The sequence below is a fragment of the Carlito syrichta genome, unplaced genomic scaffold (assembly GCF_000164805.1).
Source record: "Carlito syrichta isolate Samal-C Ts95f unplaced genomic scaffold, Tarsius_syrichta-2.0.1 Scaffold307141, whole genome shotgun sequence".
Classification (NCBI taxonomy): domain Eukaryota; kingdom Metazoa; phylum Chordata; class Mammalia; order Primates; family Tarsiidae; genus Carlito; species Carlito syrichta.
Window position 1 is genome coordinate 604,676 of NW_007251237.1, and position 12,104 is coordinate 616,779.

Genomic DNA, 12,104 nt, shown 5'->3' on the forward strand with positions numbered 1-12,104 from the left:
TTTTTTAAAGTATATAGACATCTAAATGAATGTTTGGTCCACTGTGGCCCTCAATAAAAGCAAGTGAAAGAACGATCTTTATAAAGGGTTATCTTTTCTTAAGCAATGCTGCTTTGTTTCCCCCCTCCCTCCTCCCCAGATGGCTAGAGACAAAAATGAGAAAAAGAAAATGACCAGGAAAAAAATTACTCTTTTCTAGTAGATCTTTCAATTCGGTTACTGAAAAACATAAATCTGAGGCACATCTCTAAATATTTATACCTTACTGATTGTAGGAAAGATCAGAACGATATCTAAACTGATTATTTCAGAAAATCAGTTCTGGTTAAGAGAGTAAAAGGCTTTTAGCTACTTTGAACCTGAACCGGCCAATGCTAACAGCCACTACTGGAACGCTAGTGACTTTTGGGGGGGACAGATGTTCTTGGATATCCTGATTCTGCATTTTAAGTATTTCTGTGGTGGCTTTTAACCTCTCTTATCTCAGTGTGACTTAACCTCTTGTAATTTCACTTTGCTTGAGTTTAAAACGTGAATAATAGTACCCATTATATCAAGCTGCTATGGTAATTAAATGAGATAACGTATGAAAACTCTTAACATACAACTACTCAGTAAATGTCAGTTATTTTCTTCTCTGATACTAGTTAAAATTTAGAAAGCCCTACAAGTGAAATTTGAATTGGAACTATAACTCAGGTGATTACATCTTTCGAAAGCAAAAGTGCATTAAACATTTGAAGAGAAATCTGTGCATTTACAACTCATTCAACTGCAGATAACAGCCCTGTTTGCTGGAGATGCTAAGAGCTGCCATGCAGCCATTGAGGACCTGATATCTTCACTGGAAAGTGGAGAGGTTACACTCCAGCAGCCTGGGAGCCCCACTCTGCCTTGGACATTAGTAACAGGACTTTAATACAATCCAAATCTCCCCTCTGTAAAGTGTATGTGGCTGGGAAATGCCACATATGGAGGTAACGCTGTAGCTCTGTGAGTTAAGAGGTTTGTGATAACTAGAGAGGTAAGTGCCTCTCTGTGCAAGACTCCTGTTAAGACAACCCTCTTAAAAATGAACGGGCACGGTGGTGTGCCTCTGTAGTTCCAGTTACTTGGAAGGCTGAGGCAGAAGGATCACCTAAACCCAGCAGTTCGAGACTGCAGTGGCCATGAATGTGCCACTGTACTCCAGTCTGGGCAACAAGAGTGAGACTTCAACTCAAAAAAAAAAAAAAAGAAAAAGAAAAGGAAAGAAAAGAAAAGAAAACAAGAAAGCCAATACAATAGTACAAAGCGAAAGAAGTTAGGAAACTTGAAGCTATTTTACAAAGGAGTGTGCTGGGTCATCAGGTACAATTTGAATATACTCTTTTAGTGGAAATGTTGAGGATTTTTGAAGACAAATTATTACTAATCATCATAGCATGCATGTCTGGAATTACTAACATTTATTTTATTCTCTTGTAATAATGGATATTCCAAACAAAGTTTTGACATCAAAATAGCATTTTTAAAAATTCATAAAATAACTGTTTATTTAAGAAAGGAAACAAACACGTGATTTGCTGAAGTATTAGCACACTAAACAGCCAATAATCAGACATGAGTATTTCTGTGAAGTCATTAACAATGTAAATGAACATTCAATCATTCTTCAAGGAGACTATGTCTAACCCACAATAGTGGTCTTTCAAAGCTCATATGAAACTTTTGAGGAAAGTAACAACCATTTTGCAAAAGAAATTTTGTATTTATATGACAAAATTAAGATTCTGAAAGCTCAAAACTCTTCATTACTCAAGCTTGCTTTAAATGCACACATAAACACACCTGTACAAACACACTTACATACATGAAACAGAAAAAACACTTACTGTCACTTCATTCATGCTCAGGAGCTTGGGGCTAGGTGGTAAGGTGCCAAGGCGAAACTTAAAACCATCTTCTAAAGTCATTCCCCAGAACTGACTGTAGTTTTGTGCTGTCCATCTGCCTTACAAATGAAAGAGAAAAACATGTACAGATCATGTGACATCACTTTTATAAACACATGCTCATTTACACAGCAGACAATCTCACAAGATGGGAACTGTTAGTTCAAGCTGGATATTGTTTATATATAGATAGTGCATTATTGATTATTTTAATAATCAAGGCTATGAGATATTCTTCCTAAATTAGGTCCATTTCAATTATCTTAATGACTCCTTTGAGTAACGTAAGTCCATATTACTATGTCTAAAACTAAGAAAATGAAATATTTACATATGATAAAGATTAAGCGATAATAAGACCAATATATGAAGTTTTCTTTAAATGTCATTAAATGCATTTCAGAAAGAAGTTTGAATATACAGAAATGTACCTATAAATTAAGTAAGGTATTTTGTTTTATCATTTAAATTTGAATAAAAGTTGACCAGGTAAAAAGAAGTAGCCATGAGAATTTGAGGACAAAATAATTGCACTTTTAAGAAATTACATCAGTGATAATAAATTAGATATTAAAATATTCTATCTTATATTACACAGTTAATTTGTGTTAAGTATTTAATAATCTTAGTTAATAAATCAATTGATGTGAAATCAGGTAACAAAAGCACATTTTTACTAGAGACATAATGTGTGCTCTTACTTAGGAAAAGAAACTGCTTTCAAATTTTAATACTGAAATTTGAAGACAACAAAAATTTGTTAAGAGATGATCACAAATAAAAATTAGAAATATGAAAAAAATAATCATTGCTTATTTGAATTATCAACAATTTGAGGGCAATATATTTTCAATACTTAAGTCAAAACTATATTTTAGTCTTTTGTGTTTATCACCAACATTGTTTATGGTGTGATAGACTCTTATGAATGATTGTGATATTCTTATGAATGCAACAACATTTTTAATAGTATGCCTTACAGGTCAGTTTTTTTTTAGATCTGTGCTAAAATATTTAGCAACATTCAGCAACAACTTAAAGCAAACCTTTATCCCCAAGGAATTTTAATAAAAAAACTTTTGAATACATGAGATATTGAAGTATGATTCAAGAGACTAATAGGATCTGCCTTGGGCCAAATTGTGACATCAATAAAATATGGTTTTGGTGCCCTACACTAGTAGTTTTCAAACATCAGTCAGAGACATCAATAGGTCATTTAATTAAGCACTCAATTTAGTGAGCAGGGATGAGCATTTTAAAAATGAAACAGAAGACAGAAGAAGTAATAGGACATAGTAAAGTTTATTACAAATAATGAGTATAAGTACTGTTTCTCTCTCTCTCTCTCTCTCTCTCTCTCTCTCTCTCTCTCTCTCTCTCTGTGTGTGTGTGTGTGTGTGTGTGTGTGTACTAGATTACAAATTCAAATGTATATTTTACTGTGGGTTATGCTCAGAAATGTGTGAAAGACACGACTACCTATACCATCTTCTTTGATCCAATCTCATAACTTTTCTTTTAATCCAATTTAATATTTATTGAGTTTTCTAATTTATCTATCATATTCACTGATAAATGCTGGGAGCATAGCTATGAATACATTTCCCTACACTCAACAAGCTCAAACCCTCACAAAGACTACAAAGAAATAGCATCAGTGTTATTTATTTATTAGCAGTAAGTCAAAATATGATCAGAGTAGAAGATTCAAACATAACTCTGCCCAGAGGAGTTGGCACATTTTTAACAGAAAGTGAATTTAGTATTCAGTCTGGAAGGTGAGAATGAGTTTGGTGACCAGATGTGAAAGGAGAAATTTATTTTAATCAAAGGAGATGCTTAAGCAAAGCATGCAGGTGTGAAGTTGGGTGGCACATTTAGGGATTGTTAGATAAGTTAAATGCTTAAACTGGAAGAGGGGATAGGGGCTCAGGGGCTGAAGAGGGTGTAAAAGATTAGGTAGTAAAGAAGCTTTGGGGTCAAAGAGTTATTTACGTTAAGGACAACAATTTATTCCATTACCAATGGAGGATCATTGAAGATATCTGGAAACAGAGACAAGTCAGGTCATTTCAAACTAGGCTTGATAAAGAAATGCACAAGAATATAGCCTAGAAATAGAGGAAATAAATATCTAAGAGAAGCTTTGAGGGTAGGAATTAGCAAAACTTGAGACTGAGAGTGCAAAAGAAGGAAGAATCAAACTAATGTCACATTTTCTGGCTTGGTTGACCAAATAGAGGGAGATAGCAGTAACCAAGGATAGGTAGAAGAAGATAATCCCTTCGGTTTGGGGTTGGCTGGTTTTGAAAAACCGGTGAAATCTCAAGTCAGAAATTATTTGTGTTCTCAGAAATAACACAAGTGGAATGCATATTTTATTAATACTAATTGATTGCATTGAAAAATAACAGAGAATAGCTTATTCAATCTACTAGAACTTGAGTTCATAAGAAAATCTAGTTTGAAGATGTGATCAGTTAAAAATGGCCACAAATTATTTGCAGCTCTTTCCATCAAAAGGTGGTAGTGTCTTTTGTCTAACCTTTGAATGAGGGCTGGCCTGGTAACTTGCTTTGCCCAACAGAAAGCAATAGAATTGATGCTGTGAAACTTTCAAGCATAAGTCTCAAGAGCAAGCTTGTGCAGTGTTCACTTATACTATCTTAGAACTATCATTATGAAATGAATCCAAGGTCAGTCTGCCGGAGACATAAGGCCCAATCAACAACTAGCACCAACCGTAACACTTGGGAGCAAGGCTGTTTCAGACAACTCAGCCCCAGGTGAGGCTCTGGATATCTGGATATCTACAAACCAGGAATAACCCCAGAAAAGAGCAGCAGAAGAGCCTCAGTAGAGCCCATTGCAATTGCTGATGTAAACAACTGAAAAGTTTGTGATTTTAAAGTGGTAAATTCTGGAATGGTTTGTGAAACAGCAGCAGATCATTGAAACAGTGATGTATCTTTTACTCCACCAATTTGTTGGTTATTTCTTGTGCCACTAATTTGGCACTTATCTTCTACCCCATCACTAGGAGACCCTTTTTGTAAAAGTATGGCATGGTGGGTCCTCAACTAAATGATAAATTCCTTTGAAACAGAAATGATCTATATGCATCTTCAGCAAAGCCACAAATAGAACACGTTTTATTAATATCAAATGATTGCATTGAAAAATAATCCAGAGAATAAATCAATGCTGAAGTACACTGTATAATAAATAAAGACTTGGATCTAAAATACTGTCAAGACATGAGGAATAAATGTTTTAAAGCAAACGTTGTATATTTGTATGTAGGCTATTTTAAAAATCACTTAATAAATATTGAATCATATAATTATATTTTCACACATGAAAACAATTTGAGCAACATGAAGAGAGAACAACTGAGAATTAGAACTTTCATTTAAACTCAAGGATGCTTTTTTTCCCAATAGGTAATTTCAATTTTTTTCCTTTTCTTCATAGATTTTTCCTTTTATTTAACTTTTTTCTTTTGTCTATACATGTTTCCCTTTTTGTTATACTTCACTTTCTACTCTTTTGAAGTCATGTAATGCTCTAACGTTTGCTACTAAATTGCAAAGTTCATGCCCCTTAAGTAGTCCAAGTATATGCTCAAAACAAGCAAATGATAGAAAGTTCTTCCTTCCAAGGAAGGCAGCACTCCCAACAACTTCTGTACTCTTAAGTGTACTTTCTTACCACATTGTTTAAGACTGTGGTTTCTCCTGTATCCTGTAACAAAGGAAAATGGGCTACTCTATTACAGTTTCTTGGAAAGGTGTGCTAGTTAGATCCGGCATTTGCCTCCTCTTAGGAAACTGATTCAGATAATTTCTGAAGATGACACATACTCTCATGTTATTTGAATGAGGTAAATGTCATTTAGTCATAGAAAATTATAATTAGTTTTCCTTAGAAATACTTAAAATGTCATCAAGTTATCAACTAAACTACTGGCAAACAGAGAGAGAGAGAGAGAGAGAGAGAGAGAGAATTGAGAGTGGTTTAAGAATATTAATGCCAACAAATGTGACTTTCTATATTTTGTGCCTTCCAAGAAAATACTTCAAGTACATTGACATCCAGTGTAACCATTGTGCTGGGATCATAGCATCTTATATGTGGATGGAAAGGACACTTCTATTTTTAAAAAATACATCTCTCTCTCAAGCCTGTAATCCCAGCTCTTTGGGAAGCTGAGGCAAGAGGATTGCCTGAATCCAGGGGTTTGAGACCAGACTGGGCAACTTGGTGAGATCTCGTTACTACAATAAATCATAAAATTAGCCAGGTGTAGTGGCACATGGCTGTAGTTCCAGCTTCTTGGAAGGCTGAGGTGGAAGGATCCCCTGAGCCCAGCAGGTTGAGGCTGCATGACCATGAGGGTGCCATCACGCTCCAGCCTGGGCGACAGTGAGACTCCAAATCAAAAAAAAAAAAAAAAGGAAAGAAAAGAAAAAGAAATACACCTCAAGATTATTCCACTTTTCCAGTTGCTTGATGATAGATTTTCTTATGTAAAGTCTTTTCCAGAATGTCGAAGTCATTATCAAAGATACACAAAGATTTGATTAATGGTTGTGGAGAAATCTGGAGGCAGAATACAGCTAGTCTATTCTTCTTCCTTTCAGTTTTGTAAAGAAAGTCAGTGTTGCTGCCCACATCTTAATTCTCTCCATGTAAGTGAAGTCACTCAATTTATCAATGTAGGAGAGCATCAGTTATTGTCAGTGTTTCAGCGTCAATCATTTTTATCTTTAGTTTACCAGCAAAGTGGCTTAACCTATCTTTTGTAGGTAAAATTGGCTAGATGTAAGTCATTTTTTAGATTGAAATTATTTAGATTGACTTGTTATTGGAGGGAATCATTAAGATCAAATACTGTCCTTTAAAGGTCAGATTCAACCTAGGATTGCTAAGCATGTGACAGCAGCAGAGGGAAATATGATTAGCATGAATAAATTCATTTAACTGACTTCTTAGTTTTGCCTAAATACTTATCCAGAGTAAATCTCTCTCCACGCTTTTTATCTACACTGGGACATTGCTCTTTCCTAGATCATTTACAAGCTATGCTCTACATTTTTCTTTTATTTGTGCATTTTTGTTATTAAATGTTCATATTTGTATCCCAGTTTCCATGCTATCTCCTTTCCCATTTCTCCCCCACTCTTTCTTTTTAAACAATGGCCATTTTTAGACAGGCGATACACTGCTTGAAACCTAAGGACTGAGAGTGCCAAGAAACAAATAAAGCAAGATTTCTCTCACCCATAGTCTCCTTTATTGATGTGATCAATTAATTCTGGACAAACAAGGCATACATGCTGGGAGCATTTCCATTGTTGTCCTGAGCATGTGCTGTAAAGATATGACAATTACAAAAGTGGCCTAGCCTTTATGGAGTATATTTTAAAACTAGTAGCAAGAGTTGCACATTGGTAAGGCATAAAATATAATCTCTTGATTAATGGTAGCCATATGGTTCTTTGATTCTGAGCAAAAATTGTCATAGAACATACATTAGTTACCAATCAATACACCATTATCCTCTTCTCTAGGCAATTAATAAATAGTCACACATTCATTGAAGTTTGGAAACATAAGACAATTTGGACAGCAGGCTCACTGTACTTGTATCTGAAAATTTTCTACAGGGTAATTATTTTAAAGCAGCCTGTTTTATATATATATTGTTATTGTACTCAGAAAATACAATTTATCTGTAGCATAGCAGAATGCGTATAATTAAGAAGTATATTTAATATAGGCCTACTGTATGATGGACCATTGTAAGAACATCAAACTCAAGCATTAAAATATATATATAATGAAATTTTCAATATTCATTAAAATTAAATATGCTTATATAAAGCAATAGCTATGTGATGCCTTATAACATATGATTCTTCCTATATATATTTAAATACATTTTTTTCCACAAATATTCCTTTTGCTTGAAGAAAACATACACAGACAGTAGAATTAAATTCTTTGCCACTTAAATTCATTACCAGGAGTTGCAGTTTTCTTTAATAATATATCCTTCTTCATAATGTTGACCATCTCTGAAGCAACCTGTCAATATGACATATAAACAAATGAAAATTCTATATTGAGTAATAAAGTACATTCACACAACAAGTATTCTAAAATTGTGGTTGGTTTTTCAAATATGCAAAAACATTTGGTGCCAAGATGACAGAAACTCACATCTGCTTTGTGTCAAGGCTTATATATTGAATTTGGGGGTGCTTATTTTAGAACTTTTATCTTTAAACTGCATATTATGTTCAAGCAGAGAGTTTGTAAATCATGAAAATTAGATTACTAAGGAATTAATTACTTAAACTCAAAAAATAATTATGTTTTTAAATAGATAAGCAATATAACAGTATTTATGGCATTTCTCATTTTTTAAAAAAGTAAAATCCTGTAAGTGAGTAAAATTAATTAGATGTGACTAGAGCAAGCAGCTCACAGCTTTGGATTCAAAATACAAAGTCATTTATAATTTACCCTACAAATATAAATGTATTTTTTTCTTTAGTGTCTGAATCAGGAGAAAAATTTATACGATCAGTAAGATTGCAGCCATTTATTTTCCAGATCCAAATGTTTCTTAATTGTTAACTGAAACCAGTTGTTAACTGGTTTATCAGATTATCTAAACTACTCAAAAAAGATGAATGCTAAAACATCATTACCATATGAAAACTATCAGTAAGATGTTGTGAAAATAATGCCCTGGTTACAAAGTAAATCCCCTTTGAAAATATATCTGCTCAAATTTAAAATTAACACTGAATTAGCAAAAAAAGACTCTAGTGAAACTTTTTTTGACAGAAACATGTAATTGATATACCAATGGTCTCCAACTAAATGAAATAAATTCTAACTTTTGATTCATAAAATCAAAGGAGAAAACATATGTTTAGAAAGCATCTCAAGGGACCCAGTTTAACTTCTAGCCACAGCATCACAAAAGCTTCTTATGGAATTAGCTATCCTATGATTTTTTTAAAAAACTGTTTCATAGGAAATATATAACTGCCCCTCCCCAGCATGCAGCATGTTTCACAGTTCAGTATTCTGCTTGCTGAATCTTTTTTTAATATTTGCAGCCCACGTCCTGGGCAAAGAGAAATAAACCACCTCTCTCCTGACCACAGGTGCCCTGAAGTAGCAAACCTAGGACAGAGGGAAGATCTAACTTTAAATCAACCAGAGTTTTAATTGTTACAAAGGTTTAGACACTTTTAATAAAAGAACTAACACTGTGTGTGTAACTTAAAGACACCCTCAAACCTTCTACCACATAAGAGTAACAGAAAATTCATGTGACAATCCAAGTTTTCATTCAAAGGTAAGGGAAGTACTTCCTTAACTATCTTAAAGGAAAAGTGGGGAGAAAAACAAAGCTGATTTTAACTCATACCTCATAAATCTTGAGTTGGAGTCTCACTGTCACCCAGATTGGAGAGCAATGGCTGCTCCTAGCCACCGCAGCCTCGACCTGCTGGGCTCCAGCGATCCTTCCACCTCAGCCTTCCAAGCAGCTGGAACTACAGATGTGCGCTACCACACCCGGCTAATTTTTGATTTATTGTAGAAATGAGATCTCGCCAAGTTGCCCAGGCGGGTCTTGAACCCACGGGCTCAGGCAATCCACTCACCTCAACCTCCCAAAGTGCAGGATTACAGGTTGAGCCACCGAGTATTTTTTTTTAATTGAAGTGTCATATTGGCTTGTTAATCAGTATAATGTTAATAAGTAATTAGCTCTTATTGGTTAAATTATAGTTTTAAAGTTATGTAGGTTTTTTGTTTGGTTGGTTGGTTTTTTGAGTCGGAGTCTCACTCTGTTGCCCAGGCTGGAGTACAGTGGCACGATCACAGCTCACCACAACCTTGACTTCTGGACTCAGGAGATCCTTTGCCTTAGTCTCCCGAATAGCTGGGACTACAGACATGAAGTCCACAAGCCTGGCTAATTTTTCAATTTTTTGTAGAGAGGAGATCTCACTTTGTTGCAAAAGCTGGGCTTAAACTCCTGGGCTCAAGCCATCCTCTCACCTCAGCCTCCCAAAGTGCTGTGATTATAAGTATAAGCTACCATGACTGGCCAAATTTTGAGTTTTCAACATATCAATTATATGGATAAAGGGAATAGACATCTTAAAGATCCTAAGGAAAAAAAAAATAGACTATCTGTTCTCTGACTTGTACTCAGCTAATAATTTTGAAATCAAGAGAATGCCATTACTGGGCCTATCCCAATTATCAGCAACTGCATTTCTTGGTCATCCTTCCATAATATCAAGTCAAAGTTAACTATGAAACACTACATTCACTTTAATTGCACTTGAGAATTGTTCTCCTGCACAAAAGCTATAATCAGTTATACCTGAACTTGGCCAAGGAGCTGACAGAGTAAAGCATCATATGATAATAACATGTCTGTAATTTATTATAAAATGGTTAATCCCAGTGTGTATAAATACCTGTGCTGTTCTAAACCTCACTGTAGGAAAGACAGGAATCTATACCTAGGGTTGGTCAGTGGCATTCGTTCTGAAAGATCAGACTTCAGGACAGTTGCTACAAGTGCTTCTATTGATCAACACGAGTGTTAGTATAATAATGTTAATTGGTTTTTACTAATAAAATTAATGGTTTGTTAATCAGTATAATGTTAATAAGTAATCAGCCATTATTGGTTAAATGACAGTTTTAGAGTTATGTAGTTTTTTTTTGTGGGGGGAGGTCAGGGTTTCACTCTGTTGCCCATGCTAGAGTGCAGTGGCATGTGCATGGCTACTGCAGTCTCGACCTGCTGGACTCAGGTGATCCTTCCGCCTGAGCCTTCCAAGTAACTGGAACTACAGGCATGCATCACCATCTCTAGCCAATTTGTTTTTTGCTTTTGGGTTTTTGTTTTTTTTATTGTAGAGACAAGGTGTCGCCAAGTTTCCCAGGCTGGTCTCGAACCCCTGTGCTCAGGCAATCCTCTTGCCTCTGCCTCCCAAAGTGCTGGAGTTACAGAAATGAGCCACTGTGTCCAGCCAGAGTTATGTAGAATGGCTAAAATATTTCAAAGTCACATCTCACTCTTGTACCTCACAGTTTATATTACTTTCTTGAGGTCAAAATCCTGTATTCTTAGACCTGGTACCCTAGGATTGATCTTTTTCCTGCACCCTGTACGTGTCCAGGAAACTGGGTAGGAGGGTATGTCATACCTCGACATTCACTCTAAGGTGATAGAGTCTTACCTCTGTAATATCACATATGCCTCCAATAAATGTTTCATGCAGTGCAGGCATGGGAACCACTAAAAGGACAGGAACTTGAGACTTCGTGAAGCTAACAAAGGTTGCACAAATTGGTTTGTTTCATATCTGAGTAGCTGTCAGTATCTGTGGCAGAGTCTGGACTGTGATTTATAGTTATTATAATATAATTAAGAAGGTTGTGAAGGAGTAAACAACCCTCATCCAGTTCAAACATGTCAGTAGTCTATTTTTTTTTTCTTTACTAACATGAACATATTGTGCGTAATCAAATTAGCTTAGGCCTGTTCACAACAGATGGTATACTAGACTTTCTCCTTAAGATCTGCTACACCAAAAAATTATATCTAGAAAATCCACTCTGGCTTTGTTTCAAACTCTATCACTGGTTGTTCGCATCTGACATTTGAAATCTTCTACTGGAAGTTACCATCAGATATGGGGAAAAAAACACAGAAGGAAGATATTTACTGATATATTCTATGTCCAATTTATACAAAAGTGGCATGTTTATTTTTCCAATCCTTAAACCAAAGTACATAGTTTCAAGTCACTAATTTAAAGAGTTCTTAGGACATGCACAATAAAAAGGACTTGAAAATATCATGTAACTAGATCATTGAAAAATAATAACTAGCCGGGTTTGGTGGCTCAGCCTGTAATTCTGCGCTTTGGGGACTGAAGTGAGTGGATTGCCTGAGTCCGTGGGTTCAAGACCCACTTGGGCAACTTGGCGAGACCTCATCTCTACAATAAATCAAAAATTAGCCGGGCGTGGTAGCGCGCGCCTGTAGTTCCAGCTACTTAGAAGGCTGAGGTGGAAGGATCGCTGGAGCCCAGCAGGTCGAGGCTGCAGTAGCCC

The 12,104-nt window shown here is 35.5% G+C and overlaps 1 protein-coding gene across 1 annotated transcript in view; it reads right to left on the reverse strand.

Annotated features, from left to right (window-relative positions):
* TINAG (tubulointerstitial nephritis antigen) overlaps positions 1 to 12,104 on the reverse strand; it is an 88,854-nt gene that overhangs the window by 67,896 nt on the left and 8,854 nt on the right. The window contains exons 2-4 of the mRNA XM_008063923.2: positions 7,964 to 8,027; positions 7,221 to 7,310; positions 1,875 to 1,989 (exon numbers count right to left, since the gene is read on the reverse strand). Coding sequence (XP_008062114.1) covers positions 1,875 to 1,989; positions 7,221 to 7,310; positions 7,964 to 8,027 — 269 coding nt within the window. The remainder of the gene's footprint in view (positions 1 to 1,874; positions 1,990 to 7,220; positions 7,311 to 7,963; positions 8,028 to 12,104) is intronic.